The 25,385-nt window shown below is 42.2% G+C and overlaps 1 protein-coding gene across 1 annotated transcript in view; it reads right to left on the bottom strand.

Annotated features, from left to right (window-relative positions):
- Positions 1–371: 371 nt before the first annotated feature.
- Positions 372–25,385, bottom strand: part of LOC137528941 (cytochrome P450 2F2-like) — a 64,159-nt gene continuing 39,145 nt past the window's right edge. Inside the window, exons 5-9 of the mRNA XM_068250738.1 lie at positions 24,656–24,832; positions 21,192–21,339; positions 12,427–12,614; positions 3,893–4,034; positions 372–2,385 (exon numbers count right to left, since the gene is read on the bottom strand). Of these exons, the coding sequence (XP_068106839.1) occupies positions 2,186–2,385; positions 3,893–4,034; positions 12,427–12,614; positions 21,192–21,339; positions 24,656–24,832 (855 nt within the window). The 3' untranslated portion in view covers positions 372–2,185. The remainder of the gene's footprint in view (positions 2,386–3,892; positions 4,035–12,426; positions 12,615–21,191; positions 21,340–24,655; positions 24,833–25,385) is intronic.

Here is a 25,385-nt window from a genome sequence, read left to right as displayed (position 1 = left end):
CCACACATTTTATTTGCGCTTTGTCCATGTTATTACAACATTTAAATTATGTTCCTAGTACAATGTATGGCAACAATATTTTATTTGGAAATAAAGGTGTACTTTTCTGTTTTATATTTCTTTATACTTTATATCAATAATTACAGGCCCCAATTAGCAAAAATAATAGTGATATACCCTAATGATTGCTGTAATATTATTAGCCATAGACCCTGGACAAGCATGCAAATCAAAGGATTCTGACAAAAATCATTCCTTTTAACCTTCTTAGTGATATGATTCTTTCCAGCTTTAGTTTCTAAAATTGGTACAATTCCTTTTCTTGAAAGAATCATACCACTAAGTATAGGCAGCCAGAGAGACTCCCCCCCCCCCCCCCCCCCCACCAGTTTAGGCAGCCAGAGAGTACACCCTCAGTGTAGGTAGCCAGAGTGTACCCCTTTAGGTAGCTAGAGAGAGACCCCATACAGGTAGCCAGAGTGTGCCCCCCATTATGTGGGTAGCCATAAAGTGTCACCCCCCCCCCCATTACAGATAGCCAGAGAGGTCTACAAAGTTTAGGAAGGCAGAGAGTGCCACCCCCCTTTATAGGTAGGCAAGCAGTGCCTTCCCCCCCCAGTTTAGGTAGCCAGAAAGTATCCCCCCGTTTATAGGCAGCCAAAGAGCCCCCATTGGGTCATCAGATCCGTTTTCACTGATCCATTTGCACCAAAATTGCCAGTGTGAAACGGGCCTTATTTTATAAAATATGCTTTGCTTGTAATAAGATATATATTTATATTACATAGGTAGTTACATAGGTAGTTATATTGTATTATTGAATTACCATTTATTGTGTTTATTTGTAATATGTTATAGTTTAAAAAATAATTCATGCAAAAATAATTAGAATGCATTGTCCTTTCCAGGAAAACACACCAATTAAGCTATTATTCTTCATATTTTTCTTCTAATATAGAATGCGTTGTTTGTTGGTGTAGAAGAACAGTGATGAGCAAAAATGCCAAAATTCTTTTCGCATTCATTTTCTTGAAAATATTGTTAAATTCGAGCAAAAATGCCATTGAAAATAAGTTGATATTTTTTGCGTTTTTCTGTTTTTTTCGCTGTAAAAATATCGATATTTTTGCGTGTTCACGTTAAAATATCAATTATTTTTCCAGTAAAAACGATGATTGAGGGCTCACTCACACTAGCTGCATTTTCTGCCTTTTTTAAAGCACAGGCGATTTTTAAAATTACCCCCCAAACGCTTGTGCAATGAATGTCTATGAAAAGGTTTATATCAGCACGGGTTGTGTGCACGGGTTCAGCAAAGCGGTGCGTGGACCATTTTTGAGGCGTTTCCGCCTCAATGGAAGATATAGGAAAAATGCAAAACGCTCATAAAATCGCTTTGAGCAGCAATTGCATTCGCATTTTTAAGAATAAATACATTGGGCTTGATTCACTAACCAGTGCTAACTCAGTTAGCACATGTTAAGACTTTGCATGTGCTAACTAGGGTGCTAAGTAGTTTGCACGGGCAAAGCTGTTGCTGTTTGCGTGCTATTTTAGCGTGCGTACGGAGTTATGCAGTGCGCGCATACGTCGTTACGCACTACGCTCTGTTCACGTGATAAGCCGAGACTTTGCGTGCTATCACGCTACTTAGCATGCGAAGCTGCTGATTTTTACGCAAAACTTAAAACTTTACACGCGTAAACTCAGAGCCAGTTTGCACTTGCTAATCGACTTTTCACTGGCGTGCTAACACTTAGCACGCTTTTGTGAATCAAGCCCATTGTATTTATTCTTTTCCGGATCAAATAGTTCACTTCCTGACTTGCATCAGGGAGTGAAAAAACGCAATCGCTCTGCTAAAGTGTTTATTAAAGCGCTATACAAAAACTGCAGCCCCCACTCGAGCGCCGGGAGGAGGAAAAAAAATGTCATAAAACTCCAAACGCTAACGCGAACGAGAACGGAACGCAATGTGAACAAGCCCTGATTGCAATTAATGAAATAACGTGAAAACGCAAAAGTCCAAGATATTTTCCAGAAATTTTTCTCAAAATCAAAAATACCATTTTTGATGTGAAAATAACTACGGCGAAAATTTGCAGCAACACTGGTGTACATATTTGTGTCCTTATTAAGCAATTAAAATTATTTTTCAAAACACTTTCCAGCAGGTGAGAAATGTTCAAGCTCCTCCTTGTAACTGACGAGGGATGAAGATGATCTGGTGGGATGGTGGGACATTTAGAGTGGCACTTTCGGCAGGAGAGATGTCGAGGTCCTTGGGGTCCACCGTTGATTTCAAGATAAAGTTTTGCAGAAGGATGATGAAGAAAAGGAAAAGCTGAATGCGTACCAGACTTTCTGCAATGCACGATCTCTTTCCTGGGGTGAAAAAATGTATACAACGTAAGGGGGTATTTCACCTGGTTCAGCTATATACCTCAGTACTTGTGGAAACAAAGAACACTCGTACATCGGGAGCTCACCAAGTCCATTTATTTCAGTAATTCAACTTAACAGATGAAACTAACATATGAAATAGGACAGTGGCTTAGCTAAGGAGCCCCCAGCCTCTTACCCCCTTTCCTGTGTGCTGTGTGCTGTAGTGATGCTTCCAGAGAAGTCTGCAGAGCCAGTTATGATCCATCTTAGATGGACAGAGTGAGTGTAATATGAGGCTGAGGCTGGGAGCACACTCGTCTGTCAGTTATCTGTATGCGTTTTCTGCACACCGTGTGTGTCTGTATGTGTGAACACATGCATGTTTTATCACAGAAGCTAATGTAATTGATAGAGAGAATGTGTGCAGTGCTTCACCGCTGTCTGTTTTTATCTGCATGTGGAAAACACATTCACGTGTGCACTAGCCAATAGAATAAGATTGGTTCTCAGTTTACCTGTGCAGAAAGCGAGGGGGGCATCCAAAGGGGGGCAGGAGGGCCCAGTAATTTCTAGTTATGCCTGTGCTAATATTTAGAGCGGGGGTACCCATTGCGTTGATCGCGACCTACCAGTAGATCACAAAGGTTTTCTGGGTAGATCGCGGTCAAATGCTTTGAAATAGTGTGCTGCATACTGACTGCAGCACCGGCATACTGTCAAATTGTTACCAGCACATGGGGCACAATCTGGCTGTCTATGCTGGGGAGGGAGGGCTGCCAATATTGGGGACACATCTGTCTATGCTGGAAAGGGGTGGGGTATACCTCTTTTAACTATTTTTTTAAGCAGCTTGCGAACTGAAAAAGTGTGGCCACCCCTAATCTGGAATAACTTGTTTCTGTCTGTGAAAGGTTCTAATTGCATTAGTCAACTTTCCTTTTCTGACAAGTCTGACAAGTTCTATTTTATTTATTTATTTTTATTTATTTATTTATTATTTATTTAAACCTTTAAGGTGGCCACACACGATACAATAAAATGATCCGTATTTACATCAATACAATAAAAACGATCGTATCTCCCGAAAAAAACGAAAGCTTTTTTTTCATTCGACTGAAAAATCCGATCGGATTTCCCATTCTGTTCGATTTATAGCGAACCGGAATGCCAGATATTTCTCTTCAATTTTTTTTAAAGATTGTATGGTGTGTGTTGGATTGTCAATTTATTAGTATACACATCATAGCAATTTTCTCAGAGTTTCCAATCAGTTTTATCATAATTGGGGAAAAATTGAACATAGGTGTGTGGTACATTGGTCATATTTTTGAAATGTTACAATCAGTCAGAAAAAAATGATTGCTATTCTTAAATTGAACAGATATTTAAAAAATTGTATGGTGTGTGGCCACCTTTAGAGGTGCCTAGGTATATCTGATGGCTAATCCACAAGCTTGACCAAGAGTTGTAATGTAGATACAGGTGCTTTAATGCTTTATTACCGTACCTGCAGAAAATGGCATGAATGCATTATTTTTCTTAAATTTGCCGTTCTCATCTAGGAAATGTTTGATGTTGAATTCTTCAGGGGTTTCAAATTGCGAAGCGTCTCGTAATGTTGTGGTTAACATGGGAAGAATATTGGTACCCTGAAAAATAAAATAAATTAGTAACAGCTGCTATCACTGCTTATTGAAATGTGGGTAAAATCTTTGTAATGCAACCAGAGACACCAGTAAATGGAGGGTTATTATTAACCTGACCTTGATCTTTAGACCAACTAACAAATAGCACAAGGCAATTATCAATAAGGCTGGTAAGCCAACACAGTGTAAAGAAGAAAACGGATTTAGGGCTCAGCCACACTATGGGCTTGATTCACTAAAGCGTGATAGCACAAATATCACACTTTATGAAAGTTATCACATGTTATCAAAGTTATCACGCCTTATCAGAGTAGCATAGTGAGTGCTACAAACGTATGCCTGCTAATTGGCAATGGCACTTGTCCTGGCCTGAGCCCCTGCGGGTTCGTAGTGCTCACTATGCTACTCTGATAAGGCGTGTTGACTTTGATAACATGTGATAACTTTTGATAATGTGTGATATCTTTGATAAGGTGTGACATTTGTGTTATCACACTTTAGTGAATCAAGCCCTATATGCACTTTTCTGAACGCTTTGTGATTGATTAGTACTTTCTGAGTGTTTTTAAAAAATTGCTCCCATTCACTTTCATTAAAATTGCGGTAAAAATCGCCGCGATACTGCGATATTAATGAAAGTGAATGGGAGCGATTTTTAAAAAGCGCTAATCAATCACAAGCGCTCAGAAAAGCACTTATAGTGTGGCTGAGCCCTTACAGAATACGTTTTCCATTGCCAGTTTGTCAGTAAGCTGTGGCTACCGTATTTTTCAACCCATAAGATGCACTTTTTCTCCCCCAAAAATGGAGTGAAAAAGTCAGTGCATCTTATGGTCCGAATGTGTGCCAAGTGCCTCCCCCAGAAGGTCTTACCCATCCAGCGGCGTGCTATGTGTACTCCGTCAGTCTCCTCTTCCATCTCCAGCCAGCGCTCTGATTCCTTTGATGCCTCCTTCCTGCTTCCATCATCGCTGCATGACCCTGGTGCCAGCTGTAAGCACTCCAAGCACTCCAACTCCCCCTGCCTTGGTGGTTTGCCCTATAGCTGTAACATGCTCTCTACATGTCGGGACGGTGTGGACTGACTTCACTGATTGAAGTTGTCTCCTTCACTCTTAGTAGTATCAGGAAGGTTTGTGCCTCCCAGATCAGTATTAAATGGAAACTAAGACAAGAAACAGCTTCCATACTTTCCTGTGGCTTCCTTAAAGGATACCCGAGGTGACATGTGACATGATGAGATAGACATGTGTATGTACAGTGCCTAGCACACAAATAGCTATGCTGTGTTCCTTTTTTTTCTTTATCTGCCTGAAAGAGTTAAATATCAGGTATGCAAGTGGCTGACTCAGACATGAAGTGACTACAGTGTGACCCTCATTGATAAGAAATTCCAACTATAAAACACTTTCCTAGCAGAAATAAAAAGGTTCAATAGTTCATAGATTTTAGCTCTGGCACACTTCAATGAATGTGTCATTGAGCAAAAACAATAAAACAGTTAAAACTTAAAAAGTAGATTTAAACATAAAATAAACCTGGTGAATATCTTGAAAAGTCATTTTAGGAGAAGGAAGATAGATACAATCATTTATTTCATTTGTGTATTTTCCCCTTGGGTGTCCTTTAACCACTTGATGACCCACCCTTTACCCCCCCCCCTTAAGGACCAGCGCTGTGTTTAGTGATCTGTGCTGGGTGGGCTCTGCAGCCCCCAGCACAGATCAGGTAGCAGGCAGAGAGTTTAGATTGCCCCCCTTTTTTTCCCCACTAGGGGGATGATGTGCTGGGGGGGTCCGATCTCTCCTGCCTGCGTGTGGCTGGCGGGGGGGGGCACCTTAAAGCCCCCCTCCGCGGCGAAATTCCCCCCTCCCTCTCCTACCTGCCCCCCCCCCCCCCCCCCCGGAGATCGGGGCTGCACAGGACGCTATCCGTCCTGTGCAGCCAGTGACAGGCTGTCCCCTGTCACATGGCGGCGATCCCCGGCCGCTGCGCGCCGTACAATGTAAACAAAGCGGATTATTTCCGCTTGTGTTTACATTTAGCCTGCGAGCCGCCATCGGCGGCCCGCAGGCTATTCACGGAGCCCCCCGCCGTGAATTAACAGTGGTTAAGAACCAGTGGTTAACAGAATTAACAAGTGGTTAAGAACCCCTAAGGCTGCTGATCCCTCGCCACCTTCCTGGGTGGCTCCAGTCCCCGGAAATTCAGCCCGAAAGCCTGGCCATGCACGGCCAAGACAGGCACGCTCCTCCATTGCACTCCCGCCCTGGGAGTTTTCTGCGCCTGCGCAGTAGTACTGTGCATGATGGGGGAGTCAGGTACACTTTAAGTAGCCCCCAAACCCCTCCCCCCCCCACATTGATTAAAGTGAAATGGGGCCCCAGGCAAGTTAGTAAAATTGACTCCCTTTTATAGTCATTTTGATAATCTGAGGTGGAGAGGGATCAGCGAAGGTGACAGCTGGGCCCCTCAACAACCACTAGGCCCCAGGGGCGCCTCTAGCCTTCTTGTCGCTCCAGGCAAGAAATCCTGTGGCGCCCCCCCCCCCCATAAAAAATAAAACAAATATCATATACATTATAGAACACTTCACACATGATATAAGCCATCAGAGAGGGATAACTATTAAATGGGGCCCTAGGCAAGATAACACTTTGCCCTCCACTGATGGTCACCTGGCTTATTTAGTTAGATTTGGTGGGGGCTAGCAACCACCAGGCCCCTAAACTCTCTCTAGACCCTAGGCAGCTGCCTAAGTTTGCCTTGTGGATGATCAGCATTGTATGCCATACAGCACATGCTGCCAGTATGCACCTCAAATAAATACAGCATCTACACTACAAGTTCAAATGGCATTCACATTGCAAGATTGGATTATCAAGCAAGACATTCTTACTTTCAAAATAATTTTTCACAAGCATTATGAGATATGCAAATATCTTACCACCTGTTAGGGTAGGACTAGAGTGGTTATATCATGACATTGAAGGGCTGATATGGTAAGGTGGTTTAAGGCCCAGTGCACACCGAGCGGTTTTAGCAGCGATCCGCCAACCGCATCTGTCTGTGAAAACGCTTGGCTAATGTATTTCCATGGGATGGTGCACACCAGCGGTTTGAGGTTTTTAGCAAACCGCAAACGTGCCTCCTGCTGCACATTTGCGGTTTGCAGAAGCGATTCTGCCTCAATGTAAAGTATAGGAAAAATACAAACCGCTCTGAAAACCGCTAGATCAGAGCAGTTTTCCAGGCGTATTTGTTACAGAAGCTGTTCAGTAACAGCTTTTACTGTAACAATATTTGTAATCTGCTTCACAAAACCGCTCGGCATGTTTAGAAAATGTCTCTAAACATGCCTAGAATCGCTCTGAAATCTGCTCCAAAACCGCTAGCGTTTTGAGGATCTGCTAGCGGTTTTGGTGTGCACTGGGCCTAACAGTTTGATTCATAATCCATTCTGGAGATAAGCACAGTGTGTTTGTAGTGTAAGTGATACAAGAGAAGAGAAGTAGAATGGAGGGAGGAAGGGTAGTAGAGGGTCAGAATTGATGACATGGATGAGCAGATATCTATGAGTAGAATAGAGGCTCAGTGGGTACCACTACTGCATTTTAGTGCTGAGTCCTAGGCTTGAACATTGGCCAGGGCAAAATCTGCATGGAGTTTCTGTCTTCAGACACTTCAGACATTTCCTGCATCCTAAAAAACATACTAATAAGTCAACTGGTTTACCCCAAAACAATCCTATATTGAAAATATTAGACTATAACTGTGGTAGGGATTAGACTGTGAGCTCCTCTGAGGACAGTCAGTGACATGACTATGTACTCTGTAAAGTGCTTCAGGAGATGTCAGTGCTATATAAATAAACAATAATAATATGGTAGGACATTATACTATGACTATGGTAGGGTTAGATTGTGAGCTCCTCTGAGGACAGTCAGTGACATGACTATGTACTCTGTAAAGTGCTTCAGGAGATGTCAGTGCTATATAAATAAATAATAATAATATGGTAGGACATTAGACTATGACTATGGTAGGGTTAGATTGTGAGCTCCTCTGAGGACAGTCAGTGACATGACTATGTACTCCCTACAGTGCTGCAGAAGATGTCAGTGCTATATAAATACATAATAATAATATGGTAGGACATTAGACTATGACTATGGTAGGATTAGATTGTGAGCTCCTCTGGGGACAGTCAGTGACATGACTATGTACTCTGTAAAGTGCTGCAGAAGATGTCAGTGCTATATAAATACATAATAATAATAATATGGTAGGACATTAGACTATGACTGTGTAGGATTAGATTGTGAGCTCCTCTGAGGACAGTCAGTGACATGACTATGTACTCTGTAAAGTACTGCAGAAGATGTCAGTGCTATATAAAGTACTGCAGAAGATGTCAGTGCTATATAAATACATGATAATAATATGGTCGGACATTACAGTTTGACTATGGTAGGGATGAAATTGTAAGCTCCAGTGAGCAGTCAGTGACATGACTATGTACTCTGTAAAGTGCTGAAGATGTCAGTGCTACATAAATACACAATAATAGTTCCAAATGCTACTGGCTCCCCTGAAGAGTGCTCAGACTAGTGTACATAGTTGTGCACATTGTTCCCGAAGTAGCAGTTGTTTGGTCAGAGAGACAGTGGGAGAGGGAGCATGAGCAGAGGGTGAGGGCAAGCAAAGTTAAGCTCCACACTCACCACAGTGACTGCAACAACACAGGAAGATGGATCCAGCTAGGTGTCCCTCATGACAAGCGTCCAGCGATTCATCTTCCTGCCAGCGGGTATGTGAGATGTCACGTGACATTACAGGACGGGCGCAAACGAGAAGTCAAGCGACCTCAGTACTTTACTTGATCCTCAGTGACGGTCACTTTTCACCACACAACGCTAAGCGATGTCACGACATCGTGTAAATGACTACTTGTCGCTCAAAAAAAACAATTGATGAACATCGGGAAAATCGTTGGAAAAATCGTGAGGTGGTACATAGCATTAGAGAGAGGGCAAACAGACAGCATTAATGGAAATACATTATTATGCCATCTTCAATTATAAGTAGTGATGGATGTAATTACACACATTGCTTACATGTCCATTATCATTGTTTGAGCTTTAGATGCTGCCCTCCTTTTCACTCACGCACAATGAAAGACAAAACCTGCAACCCCCACTGTGTCCATTACACACTTCAAACACTGTCCTGTTGAATTCAGGGAGAAGTGCAGGCTGTGTAGGGGAGAGGATCAGATGATCCATAGCTAGTCATGGCGATCCTCCTGACATCTAGACATGCAGACATTCTAGCAGAGCACACAGCTGTCTGCAGAGTTTACTGTTTGTTTGTTTGTTTGTCTCACTCCCTCTGCAGACTCAGTAACATTTGGGGGTAGGGCGCTGTCCCTGTCACCTCTGTGGAGGGGCAGAGAACAGCTATAAACCAGAGACACCTTCTTAGGGAGTATCTATAATTCTGAACTCTGAATGATTCTTTAGTGACTTAGCAGAAGGCTATTTGTGAAAAGAGCAGAGCAACCAAGCAGCTCAGGGTGACCCAAGCTACTAGGAATGTATAGGGGGATAAAAGGAACCAAATGCCCTCCTACTAAAAAAGCAAAGCTTGGTGTAATTTGCCTTCTTAAAACAGAAGGAAATCTTTTTCTCTCCAGTCCCTTACAACGGTCTTTCAGGACAGGAATTTTTATTTCCCCTTGGACTGACAGTAATTTATTGCGCCTTTCCCATCAAAGCCGCTCCAAGCCGCTGCCTGGGTGGTCAGTAGGTAAAGGCGCCCCTGCTAGGCCCCATGCACCTGCCTCGGTTGCCTTGTGATTGTGAATGATCCTGCTCTGCACCTCCCTCACACACACATACGGATATCAGTATTAAGTACCATTTGTGCTGTCTTCCTAAAATTAGCATTAGGTAGCTTTTGTGTTCCCCAGATATTCAGTGTGATATACAGAGCAGTATGTGTTACCTGCATCTAGCACTAGCTTGGACGTGCTCTCCTTTCTTCTCATTACCACCGGCTATACAGCCATGTAGGCCCATATGAGCAGGGGCATAGCAATAGGGGGTGGAGAGGTAGCGACCACATCGGGGCCCTTAGGCTCAACCCCACTATTAGCTCTCTATTGGTCCTGTGCTCATAACAATCACTTCTATAGATACTTTGAATAGTGGTAATCATTAACAAACTGTTCCCCATCCCCTTCTTGCACCTCTGAGACACTGTGGCTGTCCTTGGCAGGTTTTGGGCACTGTATCAATTGTTATGTATAGAGTGCTTGGGGGCCCCATTGTAAAACTTGCATCAGAGCCAACAGCTCCTCAGCTACGCCACTGCATATGGGTCCTGTCCCAGGTGTTTCTACATGTCATGTGATAGAATGCCCTGGACCGGAGCTGTACAGGTGCAACACTGAACAGCAGGAGGCATTCTGAAGACAGGAGACTCAAGCTTGAGCCAGTGCTGTAAGCAGGTAATGAATACTGCTGCCCAGGCTACTCTGCCTCAGCATAAAGAATAAATAGTCATAACGTAGTATTGAATATGTGGGCTATGTACTGTAATTTGTGTATATAATTGAGGTTTACATTTTGCTTTATGCATAGCTCCCAACTGTCCCTCTTTTGGAGGGACATTCCCTCTTTGAGAGCCCTGTCCCTCTGTCTCTCTTTCCTTCTCATTTGTCCCTCTTTCAGGACTTTGTCCCTCTTTCTATGTAAATATATATATTTATCTACTAAAAATGTGTTTGATTGACTCTAAACTTTATTCCTATCGTTTAAATTGATATATTGCTAATTTGAAAATGATAATATGAAGGAAAATGAACCAGGATAGAAAGGACCAGTGTAGTTTGAATTATAAAACAACATATTTTTCTTATGAAATCTTTATGGTATGACAGAGGCGTGATCAGGGGTGTGGCAGGGGTGTGGCTTAAGTGTCCCTCTTTCTCATCTCAAAAAGTTGGGAGGTATGCTTTATGTAAGAGTTGCAATTCTTAATTCATAAGGAGAATAGGGCAGCCTGCTGGCTTCATAAGACACACAGGGCCCGATTCAATTTATTTTTTCTCCCAAGTTTTCTCCTAGGTGATATTTTAAACTTTAGCAATAAAATACCTTTTATAGTAAGCCTGAAGCGAAATTAAAAAAAAAAAAAATTTACCAAAGAAGGAAGGTTCCGGGTCCTATAGAGGCTTCCTATTCCTCTCATAGCCCCCTTGTTCCAGGGCTGTCACCCCCATTAGCAGTCTCCAAATCGATGGGTCAAAGACTGCTCTTTCCGCTGTGGGAGGCTTCGGAAGTATTCAAGAGCCTGTGTGCTTCAAAGACGGGCAGGTCCATAGTGCGCATGTGCAAGCTCGCTCTCTCGCGATACGGAGCCAGAGTTTGGAGACCTCCGAAGCCTCCTGCAGCAGGAGATTTTAATGGGGGAGACAGCACTGGAACGAAGGGACCGTGACAGGAATGGGAAGGTTTAGAAGGACCCAGGACCTTCCCTCTCCTTAAAGAGACACTGAAGCGAAAAAAATATATGATATAATGAATTGCTTGTGTACTATGAATAATTACTAGAAGATTAGCAGCAAAGAAAATATTCTCATATTTTTATTTTCAAGTATATAGTGTTTTTTCTAACATAGCATAATTCTCCAATATGTGCAGATTACACAACACTCAGCATTCAAAATGATTCTTTCAGAGCAGTCTGTGAACTAATGAACTCTCCTCTGCCAGAGGAAAAGTAAATAGTTAACTAACAGTTGAGATAATAAAAGTCAGAAAACAGCCCTCTCCACGACTTTTGAAAGTCGTAGAGATAATGGCTTTTTTGTATAGAGATAACGACTGGAGTTTCTTAACTCTTCCTGTACTGGAAACAATTAGACTGATGTATCTGATCTTAATGTTTTATTTCTTAGCTGTACTACACATATAAATCATCATATCATACTTTTTTTTTCGCTTTAGTGTCTCTTTAAGTATCTATTTTTTTATATCAAAATTACTCCAGGTTTTTTTTAAGACACAAGGAAGCCGGAAAATACTTATTTTCAAAAAGTTCCTTTTTTTTTGCCTATTGTTTTTCGTACTTTTTTGACTGCAGAGTGCTGAAAAGGTTATTTAAACAGAAAATGAAAAATTATCTCGTAGGAGAACAATTAAGAGAAAAAGTGAATTGAATAAGGCCCATGCAGAATATAATTGATAAAGAAGACTCAGAAAGTAGAATCCAATACTTTGATGGGTTCAGAGACACAAACAAAAAATGTTCTTGACATTTTGTGAAAGAAAAAGAGCACATTTATTCAAAAACTAACTTGAAACTGCCCACATTGTGAATGTCAGCTTACCTTTGGTATAAAGTAACTGTGGAATGTAATATCTTTGGTGGTGGCTCTGACAAACCCCATTGGAAAAACATCACAATATCTTTGGATCTCATGAACAAGGGCATTCATGTATGGCATCTGATTCCTGTCCTCTGCTCTGGGCTCCCGGGCCTGTCCAACCACTCGATCTATTTCTTCAAAGATCATATCTGCATGTCAAGAAATGAGTAATCTATGTCAAGAAATAAGTATATGTGGACTGAGCTTTCACGCAATATGACATGGTGGTGTCACAGAGAGTTTTAAATAAGGATGATCATGTTTATTGGCTAACTTTAAAAGATTTAAAGAGACTCTGAAGTCTCATAAAATTCGGGTTTTTATTTTAAAAATCTCTTTAACATCAATGCCCTAACTAAAGCGCTGCATCCCCGCGGCTGCACACTAATTAAGTCCCCTCAAACTCCCCGGGGCAAATTGCGGGGAGCGCTTCCGTGAAGAGGCAGAGCTTTTAGCTGCAGCTCCGCCTCTACACACGTCCCTCAGTGAGGATCGCCGCCTCTGCCCGCCCCTCTCAGTCTTCTTTCACTGAGAGGGGTGGGGGAGAGGTGGAGATACGCGCGGATTGACGCGCATGGAGGCAGAGCTGCAGCTGAAAGCTCTGCCTCCCTAGGGGCAGCAAGATCCACGACCAAGAAAGTAGTACATTTTGTGGGAGGGAGTTTGGGGGATTTAGTTAGTGTTCAGCTGCTGGGATGCGGCGTTTTAGTTAGGGCAATGATGCTAAAGAGATTTATAATATAAAAAACCTGAATTTTATGAGACTTTATATTCTCTTTAAAGAGTACATTTTTGACCCAATAGACAGATCTTTTACTAACTCCTGATATAATGCGTGCATGAAAAAAGGGAGCCAGGAAAAAAGGGCCCAACTGGATAACGAAATGGCGCAGGTGGATCACGAAATCTCAATAACGATAAACATTGTTAACATAATTGGTTAACGATAAATACAGTTTTAAAACAGACGGGGGTTGATAATGAAAATATATTAATGTTAAAGAAAACCAGAGATGAATGCTTTGGCACAAAATAAACATATTCCCCGAGGGATGGAAGCAAGAATAAAATATTTAAAAACCGTTTAAAAGGAGGGATGTATATATTCCCCGATAGATTTGACAAAATAAATACTATACCTGGTATTTTCGCCGCTCTGGTGTGTCGTTTTTTTGTGTGTTTTTTTACTAAAACTCCATGCAAAACACAGTTCATCAGAAAAGCATATTCTTTAGTGGGCTGTGTGCAAAATGAAATCACCATTTCTAAAAAAAAAAACCTCTTACGACTAACAAATATAGATTAAAAAAAATGTTTTCAATATACCCTGTACATTAGCAGCTCCTACCATCTCATAACTCTCTGTGATGCTGTGAATATATAGAACAGGAAATCAGAGCCAGCAGGGGCAGGCTTGGGCTTGAAAATACATCAGAGAAGACAGACTCAGCTATAATGATTCCTGAGCAAAGCCAGACTGAATGCTCAGTCAAGAATTTTATCAGAGCTGAAACAAGCAGGCTGAGCAGTGAAGGATGAAACAGAGATCAGGGTAGGTGTTTTCTCTAATGTTCCCACTGATATATATGGTCAAATACATGAGCGCGCTTCGTCTCTGGTTCACTTTAAAAAATCGTAATATAATTCAACAATACAGCTTAACCCAGCCCTACTTTCACACAGAACCTTCCCCTGGTGGTGCCTAAAACTAACCACTCCCCCACTCCCCTGGTGGTGCCTAACCCTAACCACCCTCCCCCCTGGTGGTTCCTAACCCTAACCGCCCCCTGGGTGGTGCCTAAACCTAACCACTCCCCCTGCAGAAACACCAGTTTACACATAGAAACGATAATATCTTTGATAAAGTAAAATCTGTACATACAAACAAAATTATATGACAGAAACTAAAGCAATGCAAGCTTCTACGATAACATACTTCAAAAAATGTAATGTTCTAATGTTGATAGTGATATTTATCGGGCGCCATTTTTTCTGCTTTTTCTGCTGTAATAACAATAATTGCATTATGACGGTCAGCGGAGGCCTTTTCGTCCACTAGCCGCCAGCGCCCTTCCCTTGATATACTGAATGAAATGTAAGAAAGCACAGCTTATACATTATATGTTACAGCCAAAGCCAGAAGTCGGTCAAAGTGGGAAGCATTGGGTCATTTGGCATTAATCTCAATGAATTCGGCAACTGAGTGATATTGTTGTAACCTCAATAGTCAAGTCCAACTTTGGCCAGCCAATGTACAAAATGACTTTCTAACCATTTTGCTATTTGACTGGCATCATGTAACTTTCTTAGTTATGATGGAATCAGGAGGGGTTGAGGTTAGCATTAGGCAAAGAAGAGAGGTAGGTTAATGTTAGGCATAGGCCTGCAGTTTGCACATTCAGGAGAAAACATTTTTATTTACCAGCCAAGGTACGAAGTACACTCTTACAATGGACCTTGGCCACAACCCTTGGCCACTTCCCAAATTAGTTAACCAACTTGTGACCTTACAACATTTGACTATAACCACGTTTCAGAACCTGAACAGCCGAGTTCAGCACTGTTTATTTACTGGAGAGCAGGAGGACAGGTGTGTTTCATTTAGCTCTGATACGTCCTAATTCCATGCAGGACGGAGGAAGAATCAGAGCTAACACAAACAGTCCTGCTGTCTGCTGCTGAAATGGTGCTGAATGCTTTGGGTTTGGGTTCCAAACCATGTGGTCCCGAATTTGAGCACCAACACTAAATATGACATCAAACGGTTGTTGCATTGATGTTTGCTAATCCCTAAAGTGCATCAAGGTTGTCTGTGAAAAATAGATAAGACCCCCTGGTTATTTATGAGATGCCTATTTCTAATGCTAAATACACACTATGAGATTTTTTGGCAGATTTACAGCCAGATCGTTTATTTCCAACATGTCTGATCTGATTTCCGTTCGATTTTCCAATCAATTTTCTGTTCATTTCTGTTGAAAATCAATCGGAAAATTGATCGGAAATCAGATCGGACATGTTGGAAATAATTGATCTGGCAGTAAATCTGCCATAAAATCTCATCATGTGTACCTAGCATAACATGCCTAGGTATGTATCCTGACCTGGAAGGATCAAGGGTCTAGAATTCACAAGATAAGTTATAAATTCTTTTAAATGAAGCATGTCAGTTACTTTCAGTCAGAATCAAATAAGCATAACAAACTGTGATCTCTGTTCAGTCCTTAATAAACTGAGCTTCAGAAACCAAAATTTCATCCGTAGTTAAATCTTCCTACTTTCATCTGAAGAACATTGCAAAAATTAAACTGATTCGCCCAGAGGATCTTCCAACCCTAGTTCGCGCCTTCATCACATCACGGCTGGACTACTGCAATGCCCTTTATGCTGGCCTCCCAAACAAAGACCTGCACCGCCTGCAATTTGTGCAGAATGCTGCTACCAGATTGCTAACAAACCAGCCTCGCCACTGTCACATTACACCAATCCTTCGCTCACTGCACTGGCTGCCAGTAGAATGGAGAATACTCTTCAAGATTGGACTTTTGTTGACATTCAAATCACTGCACACTTTGGGACCTGGATACATGGAGGACCTGCTGAAGCTGCACCACACCTCTCACAACCTCAGATCAGTAGGAACCATAGACTTGGTCACTCCCAGAGTGTATCTCAAAATCTTTGGAAACAGAGCTTTCTGTCATGCTGCCCCTACCCTTTGGAACTCCCTGCCATACCCAGTAAAGACAGCCCTTCCCTGGATTTATTCAAATCCAGACTGAAAAGTCACCTGTTTAGCCTGGCATTTCCAGACTTATAGAATTCTTCCGCTGTACCACGATTTACTAATCAACAAATTATTGGTCTGAGTCATGCTTATGCGCCTATGAGTCCTACAGGAGAAAAGCGCCTTACAAATGTTAATGTTGTTGTTGCAAAACACATTTAAACACATACACATTAGAAGTATGTTTCTTCCAGATTAAAGTGAACCATAAATTAGTTTTCTCCTATGTCTCTGTTCCTTACAACAGGTAGTAGAAATCTGACAGAACTGACAGGTTTTGGTCTCGTCCATCTCTTCATTGGGGATTCTCAGCATGGCCTTTATTCTTTCTAAAGACATTCCTTGAAAAGGTTGTATATAGATATGCTGTCAAGATCAGTATGAAGCAAGCACCCAAGGAGAGGACTGGTTGGATGTGCTCAGGCTTGCAGCGTCTCTGCACTCCAGACGTTCCAACAACTCCTCCACAGTCAAGCCAGCACCATCCGTATTGTAATAGCTCTTTTATTATTAAAGTAGCATGACAGATATGTTCACAGTGAACATGTCTGTCATGCTACTTTAATAATAAAAGAGCTATTACAATACGGATGGTGCTGGCTTGACTGTGGAGGAGTATATAGATATGCTGGTCAGCCTTCATGCACACTACACACTTTTTTAGCAGTTGGACGGAGCAACTGCTATCCACCAAGTGCTTTTAAAATTAAAGAAAACACCGAGAATCCCCCACCAAGAGATGGACTAGTCCAAAATCTCTAGGTTCTGTCAGATTTCTACTACCTATTGAAAGTGACAGCAAGATATAAGAAATGTAGTTTATGGCTCATTTAAATCTGTAGGAAATGTATTTCTTATTTGTATGTGTTTACATGTATGTTACATTTTACCATTCCTTTAATTACATCACTGACCATTATTCATCAGTGATCATGTTACTACACCTAGGCTATACTGCTCAGTTCTGTATATAATGGACATAGGATGAGTAAAGGCAATTAACCTCAAGGTGAGCTCCAAAGGGTTGGATGAACAACTATATGTAAATTTTTTAGACCACAAATGTGACCATGTAGCATATATCAGTGCTGATCGTAATGGAAAAAGCTACGCTTACGGATCATTACGCGTAATTTTACGCTATTACGCATTACGAAATTACGCTTACGGCATAGACATTCAATTTCGGTACATGTCTGTAATTACGCATTGCCCTTACGCAATTACGCGTAAGAATACCGTAATTCAAGTTGTTACGTTATAGGCTTACGCGTAAATTCCTACTAGCAATTAATGCGTAAGGTCATGCTGCCAAGCGGAAAAGTTGACGCATGGATCAATGTTAGGTAGCCGCCGACTTTAAGGGTTAATAGCAAAGCCCCCTTAAGTGCTAAGAGCCTCAAATTTGGAGAATATATTAAGGAGATCAGAAGGAATAAGAGGGAAATTTTTTTTTTCAAAAAGACCTTATAGTTTTTGAGAAAATCGATGTTAAAGTTTCAAAGGAAAAATAGATACATTTAAAAACCCGCCGACTTTAACGGTTAATAGCAAAGCCTGCTTAAAATTTAGAAACACCAAATTTACAGGGTATATTAAGGGGATCAGTGGGAATAAGAGGAAAAAATTTTTTTTCAAAAAGACCTTATAGTTTTTGAGAAAATCGATTTTTAAGTTTCAAGGGCAAAAATGTCTTTTAAATGCGGAAAATGTCAGTTTTTTTTGCACAGGTAACAATAGTGTTTTATTTTCATAGATTCCCCCAAGTGGGAAGAGTTTTACTTGCTTCGTTCTGAGTGTGGGAAATATTAAAAAAAAAACGACGTGGGGTCCCCCCTCCCAGACCTCTTTAACCCCTTGTCCCCCATGCAGACTGGGATAGCCAGAATGCGGAGCACCGGCCGCGTGGGGCTCCGCACCCTGACTATACCAGCCCGCATGGTCCATGGATTGGGGGGTCTCGGAAGGGGAGGGGCAGCCAAGCTTTCCCCTCCCCCTCCGAGCCCTTGTCCAATCCAAGGACAAGGGGCTCTTCTCCACCTCCGATGGGCGGTGGAGGTGGAGGCCGCGATTTCCTGGGGGGGAGGTTCATGGTGGCATCTGGGAGTCCCCTTTAAAAAGGGGTCCCCCAGATGCCCACCCCCCCTCCCAGGAGAAATGAGTATAGAGGTACTTGTACCCCTTACCCATTTCCTTTAAGAGTTAAAAGTAAATAAACACACAGACACTTTGAAAAAGTATTTTAATTGAACAAAAAACATAACCACGAAAAAAGTCCTTTAATATTCTTAATTAACCATTAATACTTACCTGTCCCTTTAAAAGCCAGTTCCCACGCAATATCCTCGGAAATATACTAATCAGTTACAATGTAACAAAGCTATTACAATGTAACAACTTTGTTACTTTGTAACACCACCGCACCCGACGTCACTCGCCGCCACCGCCGCGTCTGCGCTGACCCGACAGAGCTCTGAGCTATATAGCTCAGAGCTCCCTAAGCATCTTTGTATTTGGGCTCCAAGGAGCCCCATTGGTCCTTAGCAGACCAATGGGGTTCCTTTAAATCAGAAGGAACCCCATTGGTCTGCTAAGGACCAATGGGGCTCCTTGGAGCCCAAATACAAAGATGCTAAGAGAGCTCTGAGCTATATAGCTCAGAGCTCTGTCGGGTCGGTGCGGGACGCTAAGTCCCCGCCGCCTCCCGCTGTCCTCCCCGCCTCTTCCACATGTCACCCACATGTCACCCACATGTGGGTGACATGTGGGTGACAGATGTGGGCGGGGCTGACAGCGGGAGGCGGCGGGGACTTAGCGTCCCGCACTGACCCGACAGAGCTCTGAGCTATATAGCTCAGAGCTCTCTTAGCATCTTTGTATTTGGGCTCCAAGGAGCCCCATTGGTCCTTAGCAGACCAATGGGGTTCCTTCTGATTTAAAGGAACCCCATTGGTCTGCTAAGGACCAATGGGGCTCCTTGGAGCCCAAATACAAAGATGCTTAGGGAGCTCTTAGCTATATAGCTCAGAGCTCTGTCGGGTCAGCGCAGACGCGGCGGTGGCGGCGAGTGACGTCGGGTGCGGTGGTGTTACAAAGTAACAAAGTTGTTACATTGTAATAACTTTGTTACATTGTAACTGATTAGTATATTTCCGAGGATATTGCGTGGGAACTGGCTTTTAAAGGGACAGGTAAGTATTAATGGTTAATTAAGAATATTAAAATTTTTTCGTGGTTATGTTTTTTGTTCAATTAAAATACTTTTTCAAAGTGTCTGTGTGTTTATTTACTTTTAACTCTTAAAGGAAATGGGTAAGGGGTACAAGTACCTCTATACTCATTTCTCCTGGGAGGGGGGGTGGGCATCTGGGGGACCCCTTTTTAAAGGGGACTCCCAGATGCCACCATGAACCTCCCCCCCAGGAAATCGCGGCCTCCACCTCCACCGCCCATCGGAGGTGGAGAAGAGCCCCTTGTCCTTGGATTGGACAAGGGCTCGGAGGGGGAGGGGAAAGCTTGGCTGCCCCTCCCCTTCCGAGACCCCCCAATCCATGGACCATGCGGGCTGGTATAGTCAGGGTGCGGAGCCCCACGCGGCCGGTGCTCCGCATTCTGGCTATCCCAGTCTGCATGGGGGACAAGGGGTTAAAGAGGTCTGGGAGGGGGGACCCCACGTCGTTTTTTTTTAAATATTTCCCACACTCAGAACGAAGTAAGTAAAACTCTTCCCACTTGGGGGAATCTATGAAAATAAAACACTATTGTTACCTGTGCAAAAAAAACTGACATTTTCCGCATTTAAAAGACATTTTTGCCCTTGAAACTTAAAAATCGATTTTCTCAAAAACTATAAGGTCTTTTTGAAAAAAAAATGTTTCCTCTTATTCCCACTGATCCCCTTAATATACCCTGTAAATTTGGTGTTTCTAAATTTTAAGCAGGCTTTGCTATTAACCGTTAAAGTCGGCGGGTTTTTAAATGTATCTATTTTTCCTTTGAAACTTTAACATCGATTTTCTCAAAAACTATAAAGTCTTTTTGAAAAAAAATTTTTTCCTCTTATTCCTTCTGATCTCCTTAATATATTCTCCAAATTTGAGGCTCTTAGCACTTAAGGGGGCTTTGCTATTAACCCTTAATTCGGCGGCTTTTTTATATTATACGGGAGCGTAATATTACGCGATTACGGCAGACTGTGTAATTTCAATGGGAGTTTACTGTCTTACGCGTAATTTGTTACGCGTAAAACGTAACCCACGGTCTACGCGTAATTAATTACGCGTAATACCGTAACCTTACACGTAACGCTTACGGTGCATTTGTAGTGAATTACGATGCGTAATTACGCTAATGCGTAATTTCGGCCCAGCACTGGCATATATAGATCACAGCTCTATATAACAACACACTGCAATACATGACACTATGGGGTTGATTTACTAAATCGTGCTATGACAAATAGCACTCCTTATCAGAGATAACATGCCTTATCAAAGATAATACGCCTTATCAAAGTTAAGACGCCTTATCAGAGTAGTATAGCGAGCACTATGAACCAGCAGGGGCTCAGGGCAAGACGAGTGCCATTGCCAATTGTCAGGCATAAGTTTGTAGCACTCGCTATGCTAGTCTGATAAGGTGTGTTAACTTTGATAAGGTGTGTTATCTCTGAGAAGGCGTGCTATCTTTGATAAGGTGTGTTAACTCTGATAAGGAGTGCTATTTGTCATAGCACAGTTTAGTGAATCAACCCCCATGTCCTGGATACAGCAATGGGGTCAGTATCAGTAATTCACTTTCAACAGAGCACAGAGGCCCCATGGTCTGTAATGACACCACTGGACACATGGATACTTGTACTTACATTTCTTGGTACAATCTAATTTGAGGACTGAATGCAGCTATGGTTATATCATGACATCCTGAGTCAGCCATGTACCTTGCAGTTCTGGATACTTTACTAGAACTAAAATTCCATAATTCACGGTGCTCCCTGTGCTTTCTGTCCCCCCTAAGAACATATCCAACATGGTTGTTGTCAAGTTGACTATATTAAATGCTGTTTTATTGTGATGTTTTTCTTCTTCCTGTGAAAAAAAAGGTGGATTTAATGTTCATCTGAGATCCTTTTGGCTAAGAACACAACTAATAACCATTCTGCTTTGTAAGGCTTGCTTTTACTCGAGCTCAGGGATTGTTCACACTACAAGAGCTTTTCTAAGCACTTTGCGATTTTAAAAGCTCCTGCTATTGTTATCCTGTGTGTCTATTCTCTCTGGAGTGATGTGATGTTATAAAAATCACCCATAGCATTGCAATAGCAAGAGCTTTTAAAATTTCTGGCATTTAAAAAGCTCTTGTAGTGTGAATCAGCCCTCACCAACAAGTGACCGAGAAAGAGATCTTCGGGGATCCCAGCGCTGGATCCCCTCTACTGTGGAAGATGGGGAAGCCTCTTTAGGACCCAATTTTTTTCTTACATGTTTACTTTAAAATGACAACAGGAGGAGATGGCAGTGCTTCCAAATGCAGGCTGCAACTGAATTGACCAGCTGCATAGCTGTGCAGAGCCCATCCGTGGGCAGATTACACAACTTGCATTCAAAACAGATGCAACAAATGCAGGACGTTAGCTTCCAATAAACAGTTTGCGCACCAATTGTTCAGTACTAGACTCTTCCTCCACGATGAGGGGTCCTCATGGAAGAGACCTAACCTCTAACTAACAATTAAACATAATGTAAACCTAGGGTAGCTAGCCAAAACATTTTCTAAAGTACATGGAAGGAATTGGCAACACTCCTATTCAGGCTGCAACTGAAATGATTACCAACAGAGGTGTCCAGTGCCCCCCAGAGACTTAACCACTTCACCCCAGAGCGGACAAGAGCGATTTTCACCTTTCAGTGCTCATCCCTTTCATTTGCCAATAGCTTAATCACTACTAATCACAATTGAATGATCTATATCTTTTTTTTCACCACCAATTAGGCTTTTTGGGGTTGATATTCGTTTTCAGTAATTACCTCATTTTCTATGCATTTTAAAGGGAAAAAACAAGGAAAAAATGAGAAAATACACTATTTCTCCAATTACATCCCCTATAGTTTTGATATAAACACTGCTACTGTACATAAATTTACACATTTTATCTGCCTATTTGTCCTGGTTAGTGCAAGATTTTAATTATGTCCCTAGTACAAAGTATGGTGACAATATACTATTTGTAAATAAAGGTGTATTTTTTTCCTCACTAATCTCACGTGCACGGGAACGCACATGCACGCACGGGAGCACACACATGCACGCGCGGTAGCGTGCATATGTACACGCACGCATGGGAGCGCGCACGTGTACGCGCACAGTGGCAGCCGCACTGTTTGACTTATAAAAATGTCCTGGAGCTGTTAAGAAGCTCTAGCAGGATGTTTTTATAAGTCTGCTTGTCATTAAGTGGTTAAATACACACCTTGAATTCAAAACAGATGCAAAGGTGTGTATTTAAGTCTCTGGGGGGTGTTGCACACATCTGCTGGTAATAATTTCAGTTGTAGCCTGAATAGGAGCACTGCCAATTCTTTCACTGTTACTTTAAAATGAAACTGCACCTCTGCTTTATTTCTGTTTTAAAGGGACCCTAAAGGCAAGGCAAAAATGCGCAGGATGCTATTGCGGACGGGAATGCAAAGAAGGATACGCGTGGACAGAGCTGCACAGACGCAGTGGCCCGCTGAGTAGGCAAAAACGAAACTAACCAACGGAGGATCATTGAGAACCGATGTGGGCATAGGACGGCTGCAGGGGACTGGTAGAAGCCCCAGGTAAGTGAAACTCATTTCTTTCCTTGCCTTTAGGATCCCTTTAAGTTAAGATTAATAGAATATATTTCAACTCACATTCTTTTCTTGCATGTACAACACAGCCTCTCCATAAGCACCCTTCAAAATGTCCTGCTTTTCCTGATGGTAACCCCGGTACAATACTACAGTCACTCCATAGAAACTAGCAAAGACTTTGGGTTTATTTCAGTATTTTTCCCCTTTTTTACTTTTAGCCCTTTGTGGTAAATCCTGTAGATGAGGTCCGTAATAATAAGGTACTTTTACCTAAGGGCTCTTTCACATTATGGCAGACTTTGTGCGTTAACGCAAACGGCAGCCGTTTGCGTGAACCAAGGTAAGATGAAAGTCCATAGACTTTCATTTTACCTTTCACACTCGACGCTGCGTTTCGATGCGTTGCGGTTCCGACGCACCCGGGCGCAGTTTTTCCTCCAACGCACCCGCGAGCCGGCGTTTTCCGTCAGGTTTAATTACCAGCTGCCACTGCTGATTGCGTCACACCGCAGATACCCGAAGACACGACGCAGGCAGACAACGCGTGCAGGAGAACGGCGTTGTCTGATGTGAAAGAGCCTTAAGTACTTGCGTAGGAATAGCTATTGCCTTGAGAGTGACCAAGTACAACCTTGTTATAGCACCACCTTCTTTTGGGGGCCAACTAGAGATAAGAAATTGCCCCTTGCCCTAAACATTTGGACAAGGGTGCTTTTCAGGTACAGATTGTACTCAAGGCTGTATTTATACCTTTTTTGCTGCTAGTCCAAGAATCTTGTGGCTCTGTTTTTGTGTGCAAGGGTGCCCCTCCCATTCCATGTGCAGCCACTCCTTCCATGTATAACATCCATGTATGCAGCCTCTCTTCTTTCATGAACACCTCCCTTAGGCATCAGTTTCCTTTTTTAATGTGTTGCTCCATATGTTCATAATTCTCTTTCATATGCAGCAACCTCTCTTGCATGTCCTGATGTCCTCTTGGGCTGCAGCCACCCAAGGCCTGGGCCTTTGTGGCCTTACCAGAAATACGGCCCTGATTGTACTCCCCCTTTGCAAGTTAAAGCGGACCCAAACCAAACATTTTTTTAAATCAAAATATTTAGTTGCACCACTCTGACACATACAAAGATAAATAAACACTCCTTCAAGCCTATGAGCATTTCAGTGCATGCTTTTCACCCTTCTCTTTTGATAGCTAGTGTTATACAGGTGGCAGCCATTAGCAATTCTTCCTTTGCCAGACACCATCTACTCCACCAGTTTGCCGGATTCTGTCCCAGCAATATGAAAGGAAGGGAGGGGTTCCTCCAATAAATGTAAAATATTTTATATTTGTCATCATGCAGCTGAAAAAATACGGCTATTTATTATTATAATTTAGAAAATAGATTTTATTTCTGAAATCTTGTATTTTTAATTTGGGTCCACTTTAACTCCTTCAATTTTTCACTATTTTCATGGGACAACACTGAAGATTGGACAGTTTTTTGATACAATGTAAAGCAGTCAGTGCACAGCTTGTATGACAGTGTGGATTGATAGTGTATTATTTTGGGTTTAACCTGACCTGCTTCATTCTGAGGAGGAAACAATCGATGTAATCTCGAGGACAGGCCGGATCCAGAGTTGCCTGGTGCGTTCTAACGCTTTCTTTCAATACATCTTCAAATTTGTCAAGAAGAGTAAACCCTTTCCTGTGGGGTCCAGGAATACACCTCATGACTGTTGGAAAAAAGTCATACAGCTGCCAAGAAAATATATATTTGTTTTTATAAGTGATGATTAATCAGAAGTAAAAGGACATTTTCATATATACAGTATTCACTTCTACGGTATATAAATGTAAGTACAGCAATACACATGTATTTTCCCAAGAATTTTAGTATTATAGTGAGAAATATTACTTTTCAATGTTCAACATTAGAACTTCTGCTCCCTTTTGGCCTTTACACTTTTCTCTGGGTTGGGGGGGCGGAGTTGTCTTTAAATGACAATCAGGGCCAGTTCTCTCATGAAGCAAGTTGAAACATTTGTATCAGGCGCAGAGATTACAGGGGCAGCATTTTTGTACTGTGTTTACACTTACAGCATGCAGTCAGAGTAGCAGGATAAGTGAGAGGAGAGCAAGGTGAAGAGGTCATCACTGGGGAAAAGCAGCTTGTTGTGCTGTGTGAGAAGTCTGACAGTGAGTGAAGAGGGGGAGGCAGGAAATCAGCAGTGTTTCATTTGACTTGCTTAGCAGAAGGTTTAAGGTGGCACTGCTGATGTTGTCCTGAGGAATGGAATGGCTGAGGATG

This window comes from Hyperolius riggenbachi, chromosome 8 (assembly GCF_040937935.1).
Source record: "Hyperolius riggenbachi isolate aHypRig1 chromosome 8, aHypRig1.pri, whole genome shotgun sequence".
In the NCBI taxonomy this organism is placed as follows: domain Eukaryota; kingdom Metazoa; phylum Chordata; class Amphibia; order Anura; family Hyperoliidae; genus Hyperolius; species Hyperolius riggenbachi.
This window is presented reverse-complemented; position numbering and strand designations above follow the sequence as displayed.